The following is a 25,254-nucleotide window of genomic DNA, read 5'->3' as shown; positions in this document are numbered from 1 at the left end:
AGGTCAGTGATCACACCAGGTGATTATCTGGGTCATGAAGATCTTTTTTGTACAGTTCTTCTGTGTATTCTTGCCATCTCTTCTTAATATCTTCTGCCTCTGTTAGGTCCATACCATTTCTGTCCTTTATCGAGCCCATCTTTGCATGAAATGTTCCTTTGGTATCTCTGATTTTCTTGAAGAGATCCCTAGTCTTTCCCATTCTGTTGTTTTCTTCTATTTCTTTGCATTGATCGCTGAAGAAGGCTTTCTTATCTGTTCTTGCTATTCTTTGGAACTCTGCATTCAGATGTTTATATCTTTCCTTTTCTCCTTTGCTTTTCACTTCTCTTCTTTTCACAGCTATTTGTAAGGCCTCCCCAGACAGCCATTTTGCTTTTTTGCATTTCTTTTCCATGGGGATGGTCTTGATCCCTGTCTCCTGTACAATGTCACGAACCTCATTCTATAGCTCATCAGGCATTCTATCTATCAGATCTAGGCCCTTAAATCTATTTCTCACTTCCACTGTATAATCCAGTGTCATTAACCCACATCCAAATACCCTGAGACTATAATGTTAGTGCAAACATCATCCTACATGTTTACTGGCTATGCCAGGATGAGTCTCTTCCATTAGTATTTGAATAAAATCTAAGTTAACATCTAATATAACTAGTTAATTTGTGTGCTGTGCAGTTTAATTCAAAATAGATGGTACCCAAATCAACCATTGACATTTATTCTATCTCTGCTGTACCTCAAATTCAATAATAGACACTAAGGGAAGAAATTACAAAATAGAGATGCAGCCTCACAGATGAAGTGACTGGGCGTGTGTAACATGCATACATTTACCCACATAGGTTTGCCTCAAAAATATTAGACTATGTCCTCACATGCAGTCAATTTGAAAGGGATACAAAAAGTGGTTAATTGGGGAACTCTGAGTTGGTTGCTTAAAGAAGAAAAAGGAACTGACATTATTCAGTTGGATTCTACCATTTCTTTGTAATCACAACTACATGAATTTAAATTATTTAGAGAATGTTATAAGTGGAAGGGACCTAGCAGATCACCCAGCCCCCATCTCTCATTTGACAAAAGAGGAAGCTGAAGTTCAGAGAGAGGGTTGCCAGATTTAGAGGAGAAAGGAAAGGAAAGAAACATGCAAGACTTGTGGGATGTACTTGCACTGAAAAATTATTTGTTATTTTGCTGAAAATCAGTTTTAACTGGGATCCCTGTCTATTATCTGGCAACGCTAGCCCAGTGATTTTTCTTTCAAGTAAACGTGCCTAGAAATGATCATAAGATCACTTATGATTGGATATTAAAGTGATTAAATATAAAGGTAATGCCCATGGAGAAGGTAAATACTCAGAGAATCCAGACTAGTGCTGCCATTGTGCAGTTGGGCTGGATGGGGGAAGACGTGCTACTTGCCAGGGTTTCAGTGCTCAAGTCAACCAGTGCCAGACAACTAGGGACTCACAGGATCGCAACAAAATAGCTTTACTTTATTTCTATAGGACTTAATTTGCATCTTCTTTTCTAATTCTATAGGCTCCTAATACTGGAACAGTTTGAAAATGCCCTCTTAAATATATCAGCAGATAGTCCTTATATTCCTTATTTGGCATGCGTGAGAAATGTCACTGGCAATTTAGCCAGGGGATCAAAAGGTAATGCTCTTCTTTCTTAAGAGTCAAAATGCTACTCATGGTTTTTGATTTTGTTCTAAAATAAAGTCTTATGTTTGCTTTAAAGCAGAAGAAACTTTTAAAATCTTTGTTTCCATATCCATCTGTTTCAGTGGTTTGATATATGAAGTAATATCTAATCCTATTATTACATTACTATTCCTGTTGCAGCTGCTAGTACGACCTGGCCACCTGGACAAACTTTAATGTATAATAACCATATAAAGAAATAATGTGAGAGTAAGTAAGTGAAAGTTGCTCAGTCGTGCCCGACTCTTTGCAACCCCATGGATAGTCCATGGAATTCTGGGTAGCCTTTCCCTTCACCAGGGGACCTTCACAACCCAGGGATTGAACCCAGGTCTCCCGCATTGCGAGCAGATTCTTTACCAGCTGAACCACCAGGGAAGTCCAAGAATACTGGAGTGGGTAGCCTATCCTTTCTCCAGCTTATCTTCCTGACCCAGGAATCAAACCAGGGTCTCCTTCATTGCAGCAGATTTCTTTACCAACTGAGCTATCCGGGAAGCCCAACATAAGAGTGACCACCTAGATAAACTTTCTATGTCTCCAGAATTAGGAGTTCACATAACTCTCCATGACATTTTCTATACCTTTAATCTTAGTTGTCAAAAAATAATAAAAAGGATAATGAAGACTTTCAAAAGCAGATGTAAATTACATAAATAAAGGCATTTTTGTAGCAGACTACTTTTTACTTCCTATCCTTACGCACTTTGTTTTCCATCTTCTACCTACACGGACAACTGTGAAGATTACATTTAATAAAATATTTCTTTTTCTTTTTTAAAGATAAAACATCTATTTGTAGGAGATATACATTCACTATTCCTACAACAAAATAGTTTTTTTTGAGACTTAATGGCAAGCAAATAGCACAACAAATATTTGAGTATGATCTCTCTATACCGGGCATGAATTAATCAAGGGTGGAAGGGTATATTTGTATCACAGTGATTATACAACCTATTTTCTCTCAAACCCTTCAGCTTAATAATATACCCCAAATAAAAACATATTCAGTTCACAAAGAACCAATACTATGCAGCACCTTTGCTGGAAATATTTTTGTCTCCAAGCAGAATATCTATGAATATTTTAAAAATAATGAACTCTATAGCCTCCATGGTTCAAGGAAAGATTAAATTTTCACTCATTTTATAGTTAGATTCAAGTAGGCTATTATCTTAGAAAAAACGTAGTAATAAATTAGGATGAAGGTGTCTTTCAAATAGATTTCCTAAATGACCTTGCAGTTCACGTAAGGTAATTCTTTTCTCCTCTTTTACAGAAAGTTTAAGAATGCTGCACTCTACAATTCGATTTAAAAAATCTTTTCTTCAAAATGGTTCCTATGAGGATTACCTCCCTCCAGTTCCTGAAGTCTTGAAATCAAAAGTAAGCCATGAAAGGGAAAAAAAAAAAAAGCCCTCAATACTTCTTGTAATTCTATGGAAAGATATATTTGTAATTTTTAACTCTGTATAAGTCCTAGTCTTATTTGACTCTAGATTAATGCTAGAAAGGGGGTGACGCGTTCTGGTTGGTGCTGTGTAATTGTATTCTGTTTTTAATTGGTGTCTCTCTCTGTCTGAAATGACCCATAAGAGCCTAATTACAGAATGCAATATGTAAAGGAATGACTCCTGATATAGTTGTCTCATTAAACTACATGATTTTAATAGGCATGAAAAATTTGATTTCTGATTTGAGATCTCCCTAGATTTTAAAGCTATAAATGTTGATTTCAAAGCTAAGTGTTTTGGATTTGACAGTATACAAAAATCTGAGAAATTGACTCACCTTATTTTTATTATCATCAGAAGCAAAAACCCATAAATCATATTAAAATGTATGATATTGAAGAAAGGGAGAAGAAGCCACAGAAAAAAATGTTAACTCTGAAGTTTGAATTGGTTGGCATTTGTCTCTTTTTCTTTGTTTAGCTCATGCATACACTATGCAGGTTCCCATGAAATCCACTCTATTTCTTAAATAACCCTATTAAATTTTGAAAGCAGCTTTCTGAGTAAGAACAGCAGTTTAATTGGATTATGTAGCCACGGATAAAGTAAAATTAGAACTGGTTTATTCAGTGCAAGCAGGATGATGTCTGTATAGTCAACATGGTTTAATTAAGCAGGCAAAGAAAACATGTGTCCCTGTATATTACAAATAAATATGCTAGTTATACTAGATTACCTACATTGTAGGCTTAGTCTTCTATCTACATGAATCAAATTTCTAGTGTACTTAATTAAGCACTATCTTAGTTTATATGAGAGACTTATGTCTTAGTTAAATAAGAAAGAAGTTATGCATTCATCTGGAAAAGACCTGCTCATCCTTCAAGGACAAGTTTAAATGTCACTCCTATAATATCAGAGTATCTCCTTTCTCCCTGTTTCCAAATAAGGATAATGACTTTGTGCACATATCATATTTACCCATTCATTCATTCCATCCATCCTCTGTGCTCCCATAATGCTACTCTATTTATTTAAAAGATATAATCTCTAACCCCAGAGTCCTTGTAATCAATCCAGTGAAGGAGATGGAAAAGCAGACCAGTGATTATAACACAGTGAGACAAGTGTTGTGGTATGTGGTTGGACAGGATTCTGTATATGGAGGTGGTATATCTGACTTTGATTGCAGAGGATGAAGGTGGAGAGAAGAAATTTCATGAAGGAGATACTCTTTACTCTGAGTCTTGCCAGGCTGTGTAGGATTATGTTAATAGTCCCACATTCCAGACATAGTGATGTGAGTTGGAAAGAAAACAGAGGTGTGAATCTGAAGGACAGCTAGGGGTTACCTGAAGTCATGAGTCCAGCTAGAGCACAAGGTGCTTATAAGAGGCAGGAAAGGAGGCTCAGATCCCCAAGGCCTGGGGGATCAAGGAGTTTGTTTAGTCAAGGAGTTTGAATCTGATCCTGAAAACTGTGAATTTGAAGAAGGTAAATTCCTCATTTTAGAAAAAGATCTTTCTAAGAGACTTGTGGAAGACAGACTGAAAGAAAGCAAAATGGGCTATTTTTGCAATAACCTAAGCAAACCGCGAGGCCCTGTAAGATGTCAGTGGCAGAGAACAGAAGGAAAAGAATGTCAAGAGCATTGTAGGAGGTTGAATTGACCCAGCTTGGCAGCCAGTGGCATGTGAGGCATAGGGAAGTGGAGTCTCCAATTACAGTGAGATTTCTGGCTTTTGGAATTTACTACTTAGTATTATAACTTCTTGTATATGTGGGATCTATTTCTCCAACTAGAGTGTAAAATCTGATGAAATTGTGCCTTCTGCTTTTTCAAAGTATCACGTCTAGCAGTAGCAGGATCTTAAGACCGGACTCACAAATGTGTGAAAAAATGATGGCATTAAAGGAGAGCCCTGGTGATGTAATAGTGTTACCAGGGCAATTACTCACTGTAGTTCTCAACTTGCAGAGTAACTGGGCAGCACACAATGTACACTGGGAAATGGAAACAATACACGCTCAATCATTTGCACTAATGTCCTGGGAATGGAGCAAAGGATAATTTAAAACAGCATCCACATTTTGAGTATTCTGCTCCACTTGTAGGTTATGTTATGAAAAAAGGTTGAGAAGCCACAGAATGAATAAACTATAATTCTGTTCCTTAGTTAGAAAATCTTTTGCCATTTATAACAAGCATGGCTGCGATTTGCAATTGACAGAACCTATTCATTCCTAGACTACAAGCTCCATAGGAACATGAATAAGTGTGTTGTTTTACTGTGTACCCTCAGCACCTGGCATTGAGTCTAACACATGGAAAATATTCAGTACATAACATTGAAAAGATGAAGACAAGCTCCTAGAGTTTGTCTAGAAACTCCTAGAACAAGATATGTTCTTGCTCCCCTGTTTTGTCCTCCCTGGTAACTAGTATCTTGATTGTGATATCAGGGCCCACCCTAACTTCTTTATTCATGATATTTCTAATAAGGTTTAGACCCTCAAAAATGCCAATGTCTGTCATTCACTGGTAACTTTGTTTCTGTTCTAGCACTGAACATTCTACTCTTCTTGAGCTTTTGAGTTTTCTCCTCCCTTCATTGTCTGTTTTCTCTTTTCTTTTCAGTCTCTCAGGTGGGAAGGATAACCTCCTGATTGAGAAACTACTCATAAAATGGATATTCCCCACATTAAGCAAAAATACAGATAGCACACTATTTATACTGTAACACTCTCACATTTTTTAAGAGGCCTCTTTTTTTTTTTTCATTCACCTGCTAAGAGCCCAGGAGCATTGCTGTTTCAGCATCTTTATGCATATGATATTTTGAGGTCTGTGCCATCATGTTACTTACAATTCTGATTCAGATGCATTAGGAATCATAGACAAAAGGGAATTCAATCACAGCTGGACATGGAGTTAGTTATGGGTCATGGTTCAAGTTTAGGCTGAGACCTTACTATGTAGGTCAAGGTCTTGATACATAAGACTTTGACAAACTTGTAATCTGGACTTGACACATACTTTTGAAGAAACAATTATAATTCTCTGAATGTATGTTGAGTACAGATAAACTATGAAGTTTCTAAAAGTTTAATGCATGTGTTGTTTTTAGAAGAAAGTAGTTGTTGTTCAGCTACTCAGTCATGTTCGATTCTTTGTGACCCCATGAACTGTGGCACACCAGGCTTCCCTGTCCCACACCCTCTCCCGGAGTTTGCTCAAATTCATGTCCATTGAGTCAGTGATGCCATCCAGCCATCTCATTCTCTGTCATCCTGTTCTCCTCCTGCCTTCAATCTTTCCCAGCATCAGGGTTTTTTCCAATGAGTCAGTTCTTCACATCAGGTGGCCAAAGTATTGGAGCTTCAGCTTCAGCATCAGTCCTTCCAGTGAATCTTCAGGGTTGATTTCCTTTAGGATTGACTGGTTTGATCTCCTTTTTGTCCAAGGACTATCAAGAGTCTTCTCCAGCACCACAGTTAGAAGGCATCAATTCTTCAGTCCTCAGCCTTTTTATTGTTCAGCTCTTAATGACAAAAACTAAGTGACCATCATGTTGCTCCTTGATGGCTGTGCCTCACAGTGCTGCTAAGTCGCTTCAGTCGTGTCCGATTCTGTGCGACCCCATAGACGGCAGCCCAACAGGCTCCCCATCCCTGGGATTCTCCAGGCAAGAACACTGGAGTGGGTTGCCATTTCCTTCTCCAATGCATGAAAGTGAAAAGTCAAAATGAAGTCACTCAGACATTTCCGACTCCTAGAGACCCCATGGACTGCAGCCTACCAGGCACCTCCATCCATGGGATTTTCCAGGCAAGAGTACTGGAGTAGGTTGCCATTGCCTTCTCCACCAGGGTGCATTATTAATCCTGAATTAAATTCTTATTTCAGAGGACAAATTCTACTTCAATAGCAGGGCTAGATTTCCTATTTCTCTTTCTATATATTTTGCCTTATCAAGCTAAGATTATTCTATATGGACTTTTATTGGTTTCTTATACGTGTATGTCAAACTTGCAATTAAAAAATATATTTCAGCCTCTACTGAGTAAAGTCATTCAAACTTACTACACCTGTAAAAGCTCAATTAAGAAAATAAATTGAGCTCCCAGTATTTATCTTTTTATTTAAGAAATCACCAAAATAAAAGTCACTGGCAGAGAAGTTCATTAGAAATATAATAATATCTAATATTTGGAAAATCAAAGGAAGGAACAAGTGATAAATATATCATTACATCTGGTAAAATGATTGAGTTTGTTGCAGAATGGAAAGTTTCTCATAAGACTAGAATTTTAATACATATGAAACCATTTTAGATAGTTCAAACCCAGAAGTCAATTAGATATTAAATAGACCAATGATATTTACAGTGTTTAATTGCTAGTGCCTACATGTAGTTACTATAAATCTCTCATCCAAGATGCATCATTGTACCTTTCCCATTTGACATATGCAAAGAAATATTCCTGAACATTTTCTTGTATCATTTCTGTCAAAATGCAGCTGCTGATTGGAAACTGGGCTGTAATGAATGGCACATATATTTGCTTCTTTAGATGTTGCTCCAAATTATTTCACGTCTTAAAATGAATAGCTCTAGGGTTGCTTCTGAGCACAACAGAACTAGCTTTCCCAGAGGCATAATGTTTTCCCCTAGGATATATAACTTGGGGATATATCCTTAGAACACACAGAGCATAGTGAACTGCAAGGAGGAATATACTTTACTGGGTAGGAAATTAGTTGATTTTCATTTTTCTCCTTTTTTCTGAGTAAAGGACTTTAGACCCCTTTAAGCATTCTATAGAACAAAAGTTTTAATGTTCGTCAGTAGCAGTGTAGACACTTGAAAAACCAGGTATATACACATCCATATTTTAAAATATGTGTGATTCTCATGCTACAGTTTTAAAAAGTCTTTTTTTTTGGTCAGTTAATTTTTTAAACTTGTGGTAAAATACATATGACATAAAATTTACCGCCTTAACCATTTTTAACTCTGTAGTTCAGTTGTGTTAACTATACACACATGGTAGAACTCTTAAGCTTGCAAAGAAAAATCCTGTGTGCATTAGGCACCTAGTTCTCATTCCCCTCACCCCCTAGTCCCTGGCACCTGCAATTCTACCTTCTGTTGCTATTAATTTGACTGTGCTCAGTACTTCGTATAATGGAATCATTCCGTATGTCTTTTTATGACTGGCTTATTTCACTTAGCATAATGTCCCAAGACTTATCTACATTGTAATATGTGGGAGAATTTCTTTAATTTTTAAGGCTGGATAGTATTCCATTATATGTGTATACCACATACACATCACACATATACAAGTTACATGTGTTTATCCATTCATCTGTCAATGCACATGGAGTGCTTCCACTCTTGGCTATCATGAATACAACTGCTATGAACATGAGTCTACAAATATCTGTTTAAAACCCAGCTTTTAATAAATACTTCTGAGTATATTCCTAGAAGCAGAAATGCTAAGTATTATGGTAATTCTATTCTGAATTTTTTGAAGACCCACTGTACTATTTTTTATAGTGGCTACATCATTTTACATTCCCATCAAGAGTGCACAAGGGTTCTAATTTCTCCATGTCCTGCTAACATTTGTTATTTTCTGCCTTTATTTATTTGTTTGTTCATTTGTTTGTTTTGATAGTAGCCATCCTGTGAATGTGAAGAAAACCTTTTTGAAGTTTCAAATCAAATCTGCTCTGCTGTCTGCCCTTACACATAATTTTAAAAATATGCTGAAATATAAAATCAGTTTAAGTATTTGTGGTTTAAGTGAGATTAAACTACATTTTTTTAAACCTGTGAATCTATGTTATGAATACTGTTGAGAAAGAAGTCTAATAGGTTCAAAAGTATTCTAAAACTTCTTGAGAACAATAAACTCAAGTGACAGAAAACAGTGCTTTGTGGTAAAGCTGTTGCCACATGCCAACTAACTAAACACATAAGCAAAATGTTTTTAGGAAGTAAGTCAATTTTGGTTGCTTATTATCAAATACTAAATATTTAGAATAATGTCACTAATATTTCCCACTCTTTCCCCCTCTGGAAAGCTGTCTCAGCTTCGAAACTTGACCAAGCTTCTTTGTGAGCCTGAAACTTTCAATTCAATAGAGGAAATGTGCCAGCTGTCCAGTGTGGACTTTGGGAAGCTATGTGAAGAGAGTGCATTGCATGTGCAGCTCCTGGAAGCAGCAGAGCTTGGCACCGAAATAGCCACCAGCTTACTGTATCACGACAGTGTTCTGTCTGAGAAACTGAGGGATTTGCTTTCTGGGGAGCCAAGCAAAATTAATTTAGATATGGATCGGTGAGTTTTTTTTATTGTCTTCTTCCTTGGCAAAATCTCTTCTCAGATAATTACTGATATTCCTAGTTCAATTTCTCTTCCTCTTCTGCTTTGTTGCAGGTTTCTAGAACAGGCATTGCAAATGAATTACTTGGAAAATATCACACGGTTAACGCCAACCATAGAAGCCATGCTGCATGTCAATAACAGTGCAGACACCTTTGAAAAACCAGGTGTTTCCCCATCCATATTTTAAATGCTGTCTTATTAGAATGTGTGTGATTCTCTTGCTACAGTTTAGGAAAGGCTATTTTATTTTTTTTAAATATAAATTTATAGGAAAGGCTATATTTTAAAGTTCCTAATGCCCTTATACATGAGACACCTGAAGCTTTCAAATATGGTCACTTGTCTAAAATAAACACGGAGCAAGCCAGCAGAGAATGAAATAGTGAAATTTTATTTCATAGCAAAATGTCTTCAAAAATTTAACCAGTTAGACCTTTCACCTTTTATTTCTCTCATATGTTAAAGTGCATTAAATAGTAGGTTGCAAGAGCAAGGATGAAATTTATTTACTTCCGTGGAATAATCTGATTTTAAAAATAAAGATGCACTGCTGTCTACAGAAATATTGATTCAGAACCTCCTATTAGTATTCTGAGCATGATGCATCATGCAATACATTTCTTCTTTGCATAATACCTCAATACTGAAAAGAAAGACATTCAGAATTTTGGACAACAGGCAACCACAAAATTGGAAGGGCACTAAGTCCAAAAATAAAGGAAGTATATTTGCATGAGGGATACTTCATAAAGAAACTGAAAAGGCATTTACAAAATGGAGATCACAATCTCTTAAAATAAAGTCAAAATATCATTTGTTATTCATCAAATGACCCAGATGTGAAATAATTATAATAACTATTCTAAAAGAGTTAGAAGTTAAACACATTCTATTTGAAAATGGAAATAATGATTATGAAAACCCTTTCTAAAACAAGGTGCTGGGCAAAGTTAAGAAAAAAAAATGCACTATGGCATTATGTTTCAGATTTAGCAAACTTTGTCCCAAGCTGACAATATTATGTGATCTGAGGTGAAAAAGCATCTTGAATTTGTGTGATGTTTTAAATCAAATAGAGAGATATATATTTAGCAAATTGTGTGATCAAAGTCTGCAAGGAAACCATATTTTCTTTGAATCAACCTTGCGTTGTACACATTTAAGGAAAATTTATAATCCAGAACAATCTGTTACCTTGGGTTAATGGTATCATAACAGGAATAAGTCTAAATCAGATAGAAATAGATTCTAAAGACGCAAAGTTTGCCAGAACTGAGAGACATCTGTTCCTGACACAAGGCATATATGTTGAGTATATGCTTTAGTCTAGAAGGTTTCTTTATATTAGAATGACTAAAAAGAATTACATTGCAATCCACATGTAAGTGTTGTTTTATTTTCTTGCAGGCCAGTTAATAGAAATGTTTAAAAATGTTGATGAGCTGAAAGAAGAACTGAGGAGAGCAACAGGAATGTCCAATCAGAGTATCAACAATTTGCTGGCCATTCCCATCTCTGACAACAGAGCTGAGGTGGGATGGGATATGTTTGTACTTACATCCAGGTTTTTTTTTTTTTTAAACTTTACATAATTGTATTAGTTTTGCCAAATATCAAAATGAATCCATCACAGGTATACATGTGCTCCCCATCTTGAACCCTCCTCCCTCCTCCCTCCCCGTACCATCCCTCTGGGTCGTCCCAGTGCACTAGCCCCAAGCATCCAGTATTGTGTATCGAACCTGGACTGGCATCTCATTTCATACATGATATTTTACATGTTTCAATGCCATTCTCCCAAATCTTCCCACCCACTCCCTCTCCCATACAGTCCATAAGACTGTTCTATACATCAGTGTCTCTTTTGCTGTCTCGTACACAGGGTTATTGTTACCATCTTTCTAAATTCCATATATATGCGTTAGTATACTGTATTGGTGTTTTTCCTTCTGGCTTTCTTCACTCTGTATAATAGGCTCCAGTTTCATCCACCTCATTAGAACTGATTCAAATGTTTTCTTTTTAATGGCTGAGTAATACTCCATTGTGTATATGTACCACTGCTTTCTTATCCATTCATCTGCTGATGGACATCTAGGTTGCTTCCATGTCTTGGCTATTATAAACAGTGCTGCAATGAACATTGGGGTACACGTGTCTCTTTCCCTTCTGGTTTCCTCAGTGTGTATGCCCAGCAGTGGGATTGCTGGATCATAAGGCAGTTCTATTTCCAGTTTTTTAAGGAATCTCCACACTGTTCTCCATAGTAGCTGTACTAGTTTGCATTCCCACCAACAGTGTAAGAGGGTTCCCTTTTCTCCACACCCTCTCCAGCATTTATTGCTTGTAGACTTTTGGATCACAGCCATTCTGACTGGTGTTAAATGGTACCTCATAGTGGTTTTGATTTGCATTTCTCTGATAATGAGTGATGTTGAGCATCTTTTCATGTGTCTGTTAGCCCTCTGTATGTCTTCTTTGGAGAAATATCTATTTAGTTCTTTGGCCCATTTTTTGATTGGGTCATTTATTTTTCTGGAGTTGAGCTGTAGGAGTTGCTTGTATATTTTTGAGATTAGTTGTTTGTCAGTTGCTTCATTTGCTATTATTTTCTCCCATTCTGAAGGCTGTCTTTTCACCTTACCTCCAGGTTTTTAAAAGTTTAAATAGCATTTAGTATTTATTGAGCACTTAATCAGTAAAACCCGGAGAAGCTGCATGCAAATCTGGTGAATTTTCCATGCAAATGATAAAATTAGAAGCCTAATTCTTAGGTGAAAATAGAAGGAAAAGTCCTGAAGCAAGAACATTACCACTGTCTGTTCCTTCCCCTCTACTTTTCCTTCCCCTTCCTTTGCCCTCTTTGTCTTCTCTTCATCTTTACCCCCAGATACTTCTTTTAAATAAGTGGTGCCATCAGTAATTCTTTCAGTTCACTATCACAATCACATTAGCTGAGGTCAATTTTCACATTTTATTATGATGATATCAAAGCAAGTTTCAGTAATGTAATCAGGGGAAAAAAGGAAGACTGTTTACAATTCATTGAAACTAAAGTAAAAACGAATACTCTTTTTTTTTTTTATCTTTGAGATAAGACTGAGTATATAAATAGATATGGTTGAGAAAACTCTGGATAAGTTTGTAGGTATACCAAACGTATTTTGCTGTGAAAATGAGTAATGGCATTTCCTCATAGGCTGATAATAGGGTTTTCCATTTGAAATGTTTTATCTTTTATCCCTTTCCCAAGTTCATTGTCTGGAAGTGTCATAGAAATTTTCCAAAAGAACTGCAGAGCTTAAGACCTCATCCATTTCAGACTTACGTGTGACAGAGTGTATCATTTCTAAACACAACCCAGTTATTCTCCAATATGGGATAAAGTTTTTTAAAATCCTTTAAGGCTGACTTTGAAATATTTATGTTTAGTTGTGTCATTTTAATTGGTTCCCCCAGACAAAAATTAAAAGTGCTTTACCTTCACTTTTCTTCCTCTAGTTCTAACAATTAATATTTCTTTACCTTTACCCCTTGATTTCACCTTTCACTCATAAGATCCTAAAAGATCTAATTTCAGCAATCACATTTTTGGCTTCTGAAGAACAGGTTCAGTTTAGTAAGTAAAAGCAGATAGACAAGAGAGCATACAGTCATATTACTTTAAGAAGGAAAGAGAGAAAATTTTCTATATTCTTGAATTTCATAAGCATTTTTATTTATTTCACCTCGGTAGAAATAGAAATGACATCTTAACTTCCCGTAGTCACACATCATTTTCCAAACAACCTTTACTGTCCAGGATTCATACTATTGTGTGATTCTGGATTTTTTTCCTTCACCATTCACCTCTGGATCCCAGAGTTTATTGGGTAAGATTGTAACTTCAAATGATTATATAAATGAAATGCAATTTAAATAAAGCAAGAATAAAATTTTAAGGCAGCAAGAGTCTTAAACTAGTAATTTCCCCAAACTTAATGCAAACCAGTTTTCTTTCTTGATATCACTACTTACCATCTTTAAGCAAGAAATCTTGGAATCACTATGGATTTCTTCTGTCTCTTTTCCCATGGTATTTCTTAAGCTTTCCAGTGAACTATGTACTCTTTAAGGACTTCCCTCATATGTCAGTTGGTCAAGAATCTGCCTGCAATGCAAAAGACCCCGGTTTGATTCCTGAGTCAGGATGATCCTCTGGAGAAGGGATAGGCTACCCACTCCAGTATTCTTGGGTTTCCCTTGTGGCTCAGCTGGTAAAGAATCCGCCTGCAATGTGGGAGACCTGGGTTTGATCCCTGAGTTGGGAAGATCCTCTGGAGAAGGGAATGGCTACCCACTCCAGTATTCTGGCCTGGAAAATTCCATGGACTGTATAGTTCATGGGGTCACAAAGAGTTGGAGCAAGCTTCACTTTCACTTTCATGTACTCATTATGGGCTTCCCAGATAGCACAGTGGTAAAGAATCCCCCTGCCAGTGCAGGAGACATAAGAGACTTGGTTTTGATCCCAGGGTTGGGAAGATCCCCTGGAGTAAGAAATAGCAATCCACTCCAGTATCCTTGCCTGGAAAACTCCATTGAGAGAGGAGCCTTCGGGCTACCGTCCATGGGGTCACATACAGTTGGACATGACTGAGTGACTGAACACACATGGACTCCTTATAGGACTATTGATAGCAATTAGTGTTTTAAACAAACAATTATTTGATTTTTAAGGCTACTTTGTCTTATTTTTAAATGAAGTTTAAAAGTATAAGAAAACTCCAAATGGACACGTGGCTTGAAAGGATTCACAGCTAAAGTATTTTTCTTCTTCCAATTTGCAGATTATTTCTAGTGTGTTCTGGTTGCATTCTTGTGATGGAAATATGACCAATCCCAAATTGGAAGATGCAATGAAGGAATTCTGCATCATGCCTCTTCCAGAGAGATCCCGTCTATCTTACCTCATTGGACTTACATTTCTGCACTACTTAGACATTTACAACTTCACATACAAGGCAAGTTACTGTGGATGAAATGTTTTTAAATTTATTGTTTAGTATAAAAATATTTGATTTTACCTGTATGCTCTCTGATACTGTAAGGAATGCAATCCATTTATGCAGCTTCTGGAATTAAAGCTTTTAGAGCTAAGTTGAACCTAATTTTAGAGCTAAGTGGAACCTTAGAGATCATATATTGCAAATTTGCATGTTTAATAGATGAGGAAATTAATCTTATGGCCTTACTAACTTTCAATTTGTATATTCAAGACCAGGAATTAAATTTAATATACACTAGAGAATGAAATACAAATGTTACAATAACTTTTTTAAGTGAATAAGCATTAATTTGATAGGATAAAAATAAAGATTAGAACAAAGTTTTTTTTTTTCAAGTGAAAGAATTGAGGGATTTTTTTTTTTTGTATTATAAAAATTTTTTTTGTCTCACCTTCATTAGATTTAGATAGAAGCTACCATTATTTATCCAGTAGAACAAAACAAATTGTCATTATTAGAGCTGTAAAGTCATCAGTAACTCTATCTTGCAATAAATAGATGCTTTATAAGTACTTAGTGAATAAAAAGCTGAAATAAAAATGTAAACGTTAAGAAAATTAAATACCTATATTCACTCAAATCTCTAATAGGTTAAAATTGTTTACATGTTATTAAAAACACTGAAAAAATGTTTTTCTTTTTAAAGTAAAAGAAAATCAGAAGCAACACAGCAGGCTTGTGTTATTGAAACATTGTAGCAAAGGAGATGACTTTTTAGGACTAGTTGTAAATAATCCTATTCCAGGTCATCATTATCCTAGTTTACATTGGCAGTGACCTCCTAACTGATCTCTTTGCCTCCACGCCTGTTTCCACCACTCCAACCCCACCGTACTACTCCCTAAGCAGCAAGAGCAATTCTTTTAAAACTTGAATCAGATTATGTCATTCCTCTGTTCAGCACCTCCCCGTGGCTCCTCATTTTATCCCAGTAACCCTGGATTCCTGCAGGGGCCCCAGAGTCTGCACATCCTCTCCTTGTTTCTCAAATCCCATTTCCTATGTGGCTACTCCCTGGGTCCAGGGCTGCTGCGTGGAACCAGTCTAGGAGGTGTCCTTCCTGTGATTTCCAGAACTATGTGTCTTTATTCAACATTGACCTCAATAAGGTACCATGAGAGTCCTATTTAAAATGCAACCAACCTCATCTACAGCACTGTCAAACCTCCTTTCCTCGCTCTGTTCGTTTTCTAGGGCACCTCCAGCATACTACGTATTCTATTTAATATTCACTTTTGTTTATTTTCTGTCTGCCTCTATTTGGCTATAAGCTCCATAAGGGCCTCTTTGTTCACTGAAACGTTTCAAATACCAAAAACAGTGCCTGGCCCATAGAAGAACTTAGCAAATACTCATTAACTAAACAATAGTTATTTTACGTAAACTATGATGTATGGCTTCCCAGGTGATGCAGTGGTAAAGAATCCACCTGCCAATGCAGGAGAAGCAAAAAATGCAGTCTCAAACCCTGGGTCAGGAAGATACCCTGGAGTAGGAAATGACAACACACTCCAGTATTCTTGCCTGGAAAATTCCATGGCCAGAGGGGCCTGGTTTGCTACAGCCTAGGGGATCACAAAGAGTTTGATATGACTGAGCATGAATATGACTTAAAATGCAGAAAAACTGCAATTATTAAGTTTTTCATCTAAAATTTTAATGTTTATCTTACAATGTTTCTGCAGTGCACACATCAAACTATTTCTTGTTTAGTAATTAAATATGTGCATTTTACAAGCAGAAGACCATTCCTAGTTCTTTCTGCTGCTGCTGCTGCTGCTAAGTCACTTCAGTCGTGTCCGACTCTGTGTGACCCCATGGACTGCAGCCTACCAGGCTCCTCCACCCTGGTTTTTCCGGGCAACAGTACTGGAGTGGGGTGCCATTGCCTTCTCCCAGTTCTTTCAGGAACTGCAAATAAAAATAATGAAAAATTTCTCATCATTAATCAATTTATTTCAAATCAATGTAGGACTGCCTAGAATTTTGGCAGAACTGGAAGAAAAAAAATGAATCTGATTGCAGTTAATAGCTGTGTTATAGAGACAGCTCTGTCTTTGTAACATTTCTTCAACTGAATCTTGTGCTCACAATAGTGGTCTTTGACCCCCTTGGACATGTCAGCAGCTTTCCCTCTTAAGGAACTTCACAGATCTTTACCCCTCTACTACCTATGTCTCCTTATTCCTCCTATGGTTTGTTCATTCTCTCCTTTGTGGTGTCATCTTGGAAAGACTCCTTTTGATTTCTCAGCTAAACTCCCTACCTCCTCATATTACCCAGCCTTTTATTCATTGATTTATCTCATATCTGTTCTTCCTATTAATACAAAACTCCCTGAGTGAAAGGATGATGCCAGTTTGGGCACTACTATACCCATCACCAGTCCCTTGGACTGCAAGGAGATCCAACCAGTCCATTCTAAAGGAGATGGGTCTTGGGTGTTCTTTGGAAGGAATGATGCTAAAGCTGAAACTCCAGTACTTTGGCCACCTCATGCAAAGAGTTGACTCACTGGAAAAGACTCTGATGCTGGGAGGGATTGGGGGAACGAGAAGGGGACAACAGAGGATGAGATGACTGGATGGCATCACCGACTCGATGGACATGAGTCTGAGTGAACTCTGGGAGTTGGTGATGGACAGGGAGGCCTGGCGTGCTGCGATTCATGGGGTCACAAAGAGTCGGACACGACTGAACAACTGAACTGAACTGAACTGATACTCATCACCTCACCCAGTGCTGGGAACATAACAGGCACTCAATTAATGTTTATTGAATAAATGAGTGAATGAGAGAATAAAATGTACATTAAAAAAATAATTTCAGTGTTTTTTTCCTGCAACAGAAATGCATTCTGGGATTATGATTAAGCCTGATAAACCATGTGGGCTTTTTGACAGAGCTTTTCTGATTTTAAGGAGCAATTGTGATTTTTGAATACTAGTGTACATGAAGAATTATGGAATTGACATTTGCCTTTCTGACTTTTAAAATCACTTATTTTGGCAAATTTATTGAGGTATAATTTAAATATTATAAAATTCACTCACTTTAAAGGTATAGTTTAATGGGTTTTTTTAAGCCAATTATAGAATTGTGCAACTGTTACCACAATATAATTTTATAACAATCCCAAACACAATTTTCAACACAAAAAGAAGCTTTCTGTCCATTTACAGTTATCTTATTCTGACCTCTAGCATAGGCACCACCTCATCTGTTTTATGTCTCCATAGATTTGTCATTTTTAGACATTTTATTTAAATTGAATTGTACAATTTGTGGGTTTTGTATCTAGCTTTTTTCACTTAGTATAATGTTTTGAGTTTCATATATGTTGTAACATGTCAGTGTGTAATTTCTTTCTTTTGTCAAATAGTTTTCCAGTTTACAGATATACATTTTGTTTATCCATTCATTTGAATTGTTTCCACTTGTTGGCTATTCTAAATAATGCTGCCATAGCCATTCCCATACAAATCTTTGTGTGGGCATATTTTTTAAATTTCTGTTGGGTAAATATCTAGGAATCAAATTGTTGATTGTATGGTAAATTTATGTTTATTTAGTAAGCTTCCAAAATATTTTACAAAGTGACTGTACCTTTTGATATTTTCACCAACAGTGTGGGAGGGTTCCAGTTTCTCCACAAAAAAATAATTTCTTTTCTTTTTTGTTCCTGTTAGGTATTTTTCCCTAGGGAAAATCAAAAGCCAATAGAAAAGATGATAGAACTCTTCATAAGGCTAAAAGAGATCCTCAATCAGATGGCTTCTGGCACGCGACCGCTGCTAGACAAAATGAGGTCCCTGAAACAAATGCATCTGCCCAGAAGTTTTCCACTAACACAGGTAGAAAAGCCGCCCAGTAATGTTCGTGCTGAAAAATTCCTTTTGTCATCTTAACTTTTGCTGCTGCTGCTGCTAAGTCGCTTCAGTTGTATTCGACTCTGTGCGACCCCATAGACGGTAGCCCACCAGGCTCCTCTGTCCCTGGGATTCTCCAGGCAGGAATACGGGAGTGGGGCTTAACTTTTGAGATTAGTTATAATACATTCAACTACAGATAGAGTACATTGTCCAAAGTCACTTACAGAAAAACTCTTTTACTATGGCAAAAGTTTTTGCCTCTTGAATTGCAGAAGTTTAGCATTCTGTATTTGCATTTGGAATACTATTTTAAAGAAATTGTGGAATTGAAAGAATTCTCCAGACATTATCAGGTTTTTCATATTGTTTTAAATAGCATTTATAGCTCGTATAATGTTAATAAATCATGTATTTTTATCTCACAGGCAATGTATAGAAACAACCGGATAAACACTCCCCAAGGATCATTTGGTACCATTTCCCAAGCACTGTGCTCCCAAGGAATTACCACTGAATATTTAGTTGCCTTGCTGCCCTCTTCTCAGAGGCAGAAAGGCAATCACACTAAGGACTTTCTAACTCATAAATTAAGTAAAGAGCAAATTGCTGCAAAGTATGGAATTCCCTTACATGCCAGTGAGTATACTTCGAAATAAGCACGATAATATCACCTCCTAACATTGTCTACTAAATCTTAGTCTTTTTTTTTATTGGCTGTATACCTTCTGTTGTACAATAAATCCTTGTATCTTATTTTATACATAGTAGCCTGTGCCTCTTTGTACCCTACACCACCTTGTCTCTTCTTCCTTCTCTTTCTTCACTGGTAACCGCTACTTTGTTTTCTATAGCTGTGAGTCTGTTTTTTTTTTTTTTTTGTTATATTCACTATTTTGTTGTGGTTTTTGGTTTTCACATATAAATGACGTACAGTATTTGTCTTTGTCTGACATTTCACTTAGCATAATGTCCTCCAAGTCCACCCACGTTATTGCAAATGGCAAAATTTCATTCTTTTTTATGACTAAAATTCCATTGTGTATATATATACCACATCTTTACCCATTCATCTGTTGATGGACACTTAGGTTGCATCCATATCTTGATAAATGTAAAAAATGTCTTTATGAACATTGGGGTGCATGTATCTTTTTAAAGTAGTGTTTTGATTATTTTGGGTATATACCCAGAAGTAGAAGTGTTGAGTCATAGAGTAGTTTTATTTTTAGTTTCTTGAGAAAAACTCCATAATGTTTTCCACAGTGGCTGTAACAATTTACATTCCCACCAATAGTGTGCCAGGGTTCCCTTTTCTCCACATCCTTGCCATCATTTGTTATTTGTGTTCTTTTTGATGATGGCCATCATTACAGGTGTGAGGTGATATCTCATTGTAGTTTTGATTTGCATTTCCCTCCTAATTAGCAATGTTGAACATCATTTCATGTGCCTATTGGCCATCTGCATTTCCTTTTTGGAAAAAATGATAGGTCTTCTCCCCATTTTTAATTGTTTTTTTAAATGGTGCATTGTAATCTTAGCATTTTATTTTAAATGAAGCATTAATTTTCCCAAAGAAAACATTCATATAGCACTTGCCACACATCAAGCATGTTCAGCATATCAACTCATTCACTCTTCACAACAACCCTATGAGGTAGGTGTTACTATAGCTGCAACTTAGCAAGAGAAATGAGGCACAAAGTAATTGAATAACCTGGCCACAGTGCCCAACATGAAAAAACAAAGCTAGGATTGAAACCCAGGCAATCTGCCGCCAAGTCTAGCTTCTTAACCACTACACCTTGCCAGTGAATGATACCATAACATGCCTTAAATCTGCTCAGTATTTTTTCTTAACTTTTTAGAATTAGAAATTTGTCTCACACATAAAAGAGTTTCATGACTGTAGGAGAACTACAAATGTTCAGTGGCACATCAAAGCTGTTTATTTGATCTATAAGCTTTGAGATGTGAAATATGATCAGCTGAGTTCTTCCAAGCAATATGGGGTGTTTAGTAGAGCAATTGGATTGACACATTTATACATCTTTGTATTCATCCAGCAAACATTTATTGGACAGCTCTTATGTATCTGTTGCAATAGCAGAATTTTGTATATTTTGTAAAATTAAGTGAAGAAGATCTGTCGGAAGACACTCTGAAATGTGGTTTTCAACCTTTCTAAACTTTCCTCTTGGCAAAATGCCATCACTTATTATGCACTTTCTTGTTAGATTAAACTTACACCCAAAAAGGATGTGTTACTACGCTTTCTTACTTTGATACCAGATGCCTTGCGTTTGTTGATAGCAAAGGACATACAAGACATGTATTTTGGGGTGTTGTAACAATAATTTTTGTCAATTTACCATAAATAAATTTTAAATATATATTAAATGATTTTATTGTGCTTTCTCTTTCCAGCACCGTTTTGCTTTTCCCTTTATAAGGACATCATTAATATGCCTGCTGGACTGGTGATTTGGGCTTTCTTGAAACCCATGTTGTTGGGAAGGATTTTGTATGCACCATACACCCCCGTCACAAAGGCGATAATGGAAAAGGTTTGACCATTAATACTCGAAGTTTCTGTCTTAAGATGATTTTTAAAGTAGTCAGCTTCCAAATTTACTCTAGTTGGCTCAGATATTTTTCTAGCCTACATACTGTTTACCTTTGGCTTTCTGAAACTCTTAACAATTCTCAACTTCTGCCCTGTATATGTGTAATGATGTAGATTGGATAGTAGCTCCTTGAAGAGAAATGAACCATGTTGACACTTGAGAATGAGGTTAGTTGTAGCATGACCTCAGACTTTTCAATTTATCACCCAAAGCAGGAAATTTTTCTACAGCTGGCATCTAACTTTCAAAGTGTGTACAAATAATGGCACTAGAAAAAATAATAGTGGGCATATATAGCTAGTTTGAACAAAAGCAATTGCTAAATTATAGCAGTTCATATAGGCTTCATATTTGGTTATGCAATTTAACATCCTATAATTATATACAAGATAGATGTTGAGAAAGCATTATTAACAGTAACTATACTTATCAACTACATAGTATAACCATAATAACCTTTTTCTCTCATTCTTAAATTTGACATTAGTGATTTGAATTATAAACTTGATGCTTTCAAAATGATAAGAGTGAAGGTAAAAAAATGATACTTTATCATTACTTGGTCATTAAACTATAGTTTATGTAAATATTGGTCTATATAAAAATAGACATGAAGTCATCACTGATTTCTGGAATGATCTTGCTTTTACTATTTGTGTTTTAATATCTTATTTGCTTTATTGGCTGCACACTTCTCCATAATTTTGCACAAATGAAGTCATTACATGCTTATTTTCTAAAGGTAGTTTTTTCTGTTTTGCTTGCCTCTCATCTTTTTCTCCTTGCTTGATCCTGCTCTTCCTTTCATGTAAACTAATGAATGTTAACTTTCAAAGATGTGGCTTTTGATAATTTATGTACATTCCTCTAATCCTTTATATATTATTATTCTGGATGCATTCATATGCAGAATGGTCATTGTTTGCATTATTAAAATAAGGCTTCATTATAATGCTTTTCTACATATTACTTTAGTCACACAGCAATACCTTGTGGAAATTCTTCCAATTCAGTAGATATAGTTTATTCATTCTTTTTGAAGACTGAACATTTTTTCATACTCAGTCAATTCTCAGTTATTGGACATTCTTTTTATTTCTAGTGTTTATTTTTGTTGTTGTTGTTCATGTAAATAATGTGGCAACAAATACTTTGTGTATATGACTTGACACAGGGATATTTTTATTTCACTGAGGTGAATGTTCAAGATTGAGGGACTGAAGAATATTGTATTCTATTTTAATGACTGTCATCAGATTGCTTTCCAGAAAAAGCTATACACATCCCTTTCCACCAGCATTACAAGAAAGCATCCGTCTTCTTATATCCTTGAACTAGAATGTTTCTCTAGTAGTAAAGTTAAATGTACCATTGCTAAAAGTGGGTAACTTGTGAGAATTCCAGAAGATGTGCTTTCCTTTCAGCTATACATTTTCAGTGGACATAAAGTAAACCTTAAATTTTCCAGAATTTTTATTTGTAACCTTGACCCTATAAAAGCTGCCACTTAAAAAATTTTGACCATGTGGGAAATTTCTGACAATGTTTTACTAACTCTACTTTTTAGAACTGTTTCTTAGAGTTATATAACAAAACAACCTTGAGATACCTTTTAGAAATACAGGAAAAATACCAATGGGCCAGATTTATTTCTGTTTCTTTGTCTTTTAGTCTAATGTAACCCTCAGGCAGTTGGCAGAATTAAGAGAAAAATCTCAAGAGTGGATGGATAAGTCACCGCTTTTCATGAATTCCTTCCAACTGTTAAACCAGACGATTCCAATGCTCCAGGTGAGAGACAGTTCTGTCATTCCCTTTCGTATGGATTATAATTCGTTGAGATTTGAATCACCTTCATTAGGAGAATGGGCAGTTAGTAATGTAGAATCCACATTCAACAGATTAAAATTGCCTCTCCTCCAGACAGCAGGTGTGAGACAGGATAACAGATATGTCATTCATGTTTGTAACCTTCCTCACCTTATACCACAGTTTCTCTGTATGTAATTCAGAGATAAATCATTTTACAAGTTAATTCTGACACACACTTAGTGATACAAATCTATTTTCCAAAACTAAAATGCCATAAAATCTACTTAAAATATGCTTATTTTATTTCTCTAAGCTATGTTTTGCTATTTTAACTAAACCAGAATTCCTAAAGTACTGATATTCTGAAGAAGAATGTTAAATTTAGGGAGTTCTTTGGTTGAAATATTTGACAAAGCACCTCAAATACAACACACACAAGTTGAAAAGTATCATCTCAATTCTCATAAAAGATACAGAAATCTCTGAAGAGGATGCAAGTAGTGTTGGGAAATGTTCCAATCACCAAGAGAGCTATTGGCAGCTAAATATCAGGCTAGTGATAAAGAACCCGCTTGCCAATGCAGGAGCCATAAGAGATGTGGGTTCAATCACTCAATCGGGAAGATGCCCTGGAGGAGGGCATGACAACCCACTCCAGTGTTCTTGCCTGGAGAATCCCATGTACAGAGGAGCCTGGCAGGCTACAGTCCATAAGGTTGCAGAGAGTCAGACATGACTGAAGCGACTTAGTATGCCCAAACATCAGGCAGCAGAGGTAAACCCATTATCAATGGGAGAAGAGAACATTTTCAGGAATGGTGACAACTTAGAAACTTCAAAATAGTATGGATTGGATAGTCAAAGAATTGATAGAGGCCCTTGGAGAATTGATTAAGCCCTAGAAGATTTTTGCAACAGCAACAACAAAAATGCCCTTCTTTATAATCATGGCTCAAAAAGTTAAACATAGAACAAAGAATTTGTGTCATACAATTTTGGTAAAAAAAGTTATACCCAAAAGATGTTTTACCCATCTTGACTAATAGTCATAATTAGGGACTTCCCTGGTGGCTCAGACGGTAAAGCGTCTGCCTACAATGTGGGAGACCTGGGTTCGATCCCTGGGTTGGGAAGATCCGCTGGAGAAGGAAATGGCAACCCACTCCAGTAGTCTTGCCTGGAAAATCCCATGGACAGAGAAGTGTGGTAGGTATAGTCCATGGGGTTACAAAGAGTCAGACACGACTGAGCCACTTCACTTGCATTTTACTCATAATTACAATTGCAACCTAAATTTTATTAGAAATATAACACTAATTTCTAAATAGATATTTAGCACAATTAATATAAGTGAAGTGAAGTGAAGGTCATTCAGTTGTGTCTGACTCTTTGCAGCCCCTAGGATGGTCCATGGAATTCTCTAGGCCAGAATACTGGAGTAGGTAGCTGTTCCCTTTTTTAGGGGATCTTCTCAACCTAAGGATTGAACCCAAGTCTTCTGCGTTGCTGCTGCTGCTGCTAAGTCGCTTCAGTTGTGTCCGACTCTGTGCGACCCCATAGACAGCAGCCAACCAGGCTCCCCCGTCCCTGGGATTCTTCAGGCAAGAACATTGGAGTGGGTTGCCATTTCCTTCTCCAATGCATGAAAGTGAAAAGTGAACGTGAAGTCACTCAGTCGTGTCCCACTCTTCGTGACCCCATGGACTGCAGCTTATCAGGCTCCTCCGTCCATGGGGTTTTCTAGGCAAGAGTTACTGGAGTGGGGTACCATCGCCTTCTCCGTCCACGTTGCTGAGCACCAAAGAATTGATACTTTTGAACTGTGGTGCTGGAGAAGACTCTTGAGAGTCCCTTGGACTGCAAGGAGATCCAACCAGTCCATCCTAAAGAAAATCAGCCCTAAATGTTCATTGAAAGGACTGATGCTGAAGCTGAAACTCCAATACTTTGGCCACCTTATGTGAAGAGCTGACTCATTTGAAAAGACTCTGATGCTGGGAAAGATTGAGGGCAGGAGGAGAAGGGGATGACAGAGGATGAGATGGTTGGATGTCATCACCGACTCAGTGGGCATGAGTTTGAGAGGATGGCATCACCGACTCAGTGGACATGAGTCTGAGTAAACTCCAGGAGTTGGTGATGGACAGGGAGGCCTGAGGCCTGGTGTGCTGCAGTCTGTGGGGTCGCAAAGAGTCGAACATGACTGAGAGACTAAACTGAACTGAACTCCCGCATTGCAGGCGGATTTTTCACCAGAGGAGCTACCAGGGAAGCCCATAATTTAAAATAAACTTTTCATCAAATGTCTTCCCCACACTTTTCTA

The 25,254-nt window shown here is 36.8% G+C and overlaps 1 protein-coding gene across 1 annotated transcript in view; it reads left to right on the top strand.

The window, feature by feature from the left end:
• The window catches only part of ABCA12 (ATP-binding cassette, sub-family A (ABC1), member 12), a 202,021-nt gene that overhangs the window by 102,589 nt on the left and 74,178 nt on the right, over positions 1-25,254 (top strand). Inside the window, exons 10-19 of the mRNA XM_010861144.1 lie at positions 1,546-1,664; positions 2,995-3,101; positions 9,267-9,523; positions 9,623-9,735; positions 10,979-11,103; positions 14,401-14,574; positions 18,309-18,473; positions 18,917-19,127; positions 20,919-21,058; positions 22,790-22,909. Coding sequence (XP_010859446.1) covers positions 1,546-1,664; positions 2,995-3,101; positions 9,267-9,523; positions 9,623-9,735; positions 10,979-11,103; positions 14,401-14,574; positions 18,309-18,473; positions 18,917-19,127; positions 20,919-21,058; positions 22,790-22,909 — 1,531 coding nt within the window. The remainder of the gene's footprint in view (positions 1-1,545; positions 1,665-2,994; positions 3,102-9,266; positions 9,524-9,622; positions 9,736-10,978; positions 11,104-14,400; positions 14,575-18,308; positions 18,474-18,916; positions 19,128-20,918; positions 21,059-22,789; positions 22,910-25,254) is intronic.

The sequence above is a fragment of the Bison bison genome, unplaced genomic scaffold (assembly GCF_000754665.1).
Source record: "Bison bison bison isolate TAMUID 2011002044 unplaced genomic scaffold, Bison_UMD1.0 scf7180017864471, whole genome shotgun sequence".
NCBI lineage: Eukaryota > Metazoa > Chordata > Mammalia > Artiodactyla > Bovidae > Bison > Bison bison.
This window is presented reverse-complemented; position numbering and strand designations above follow the sequence as displayed.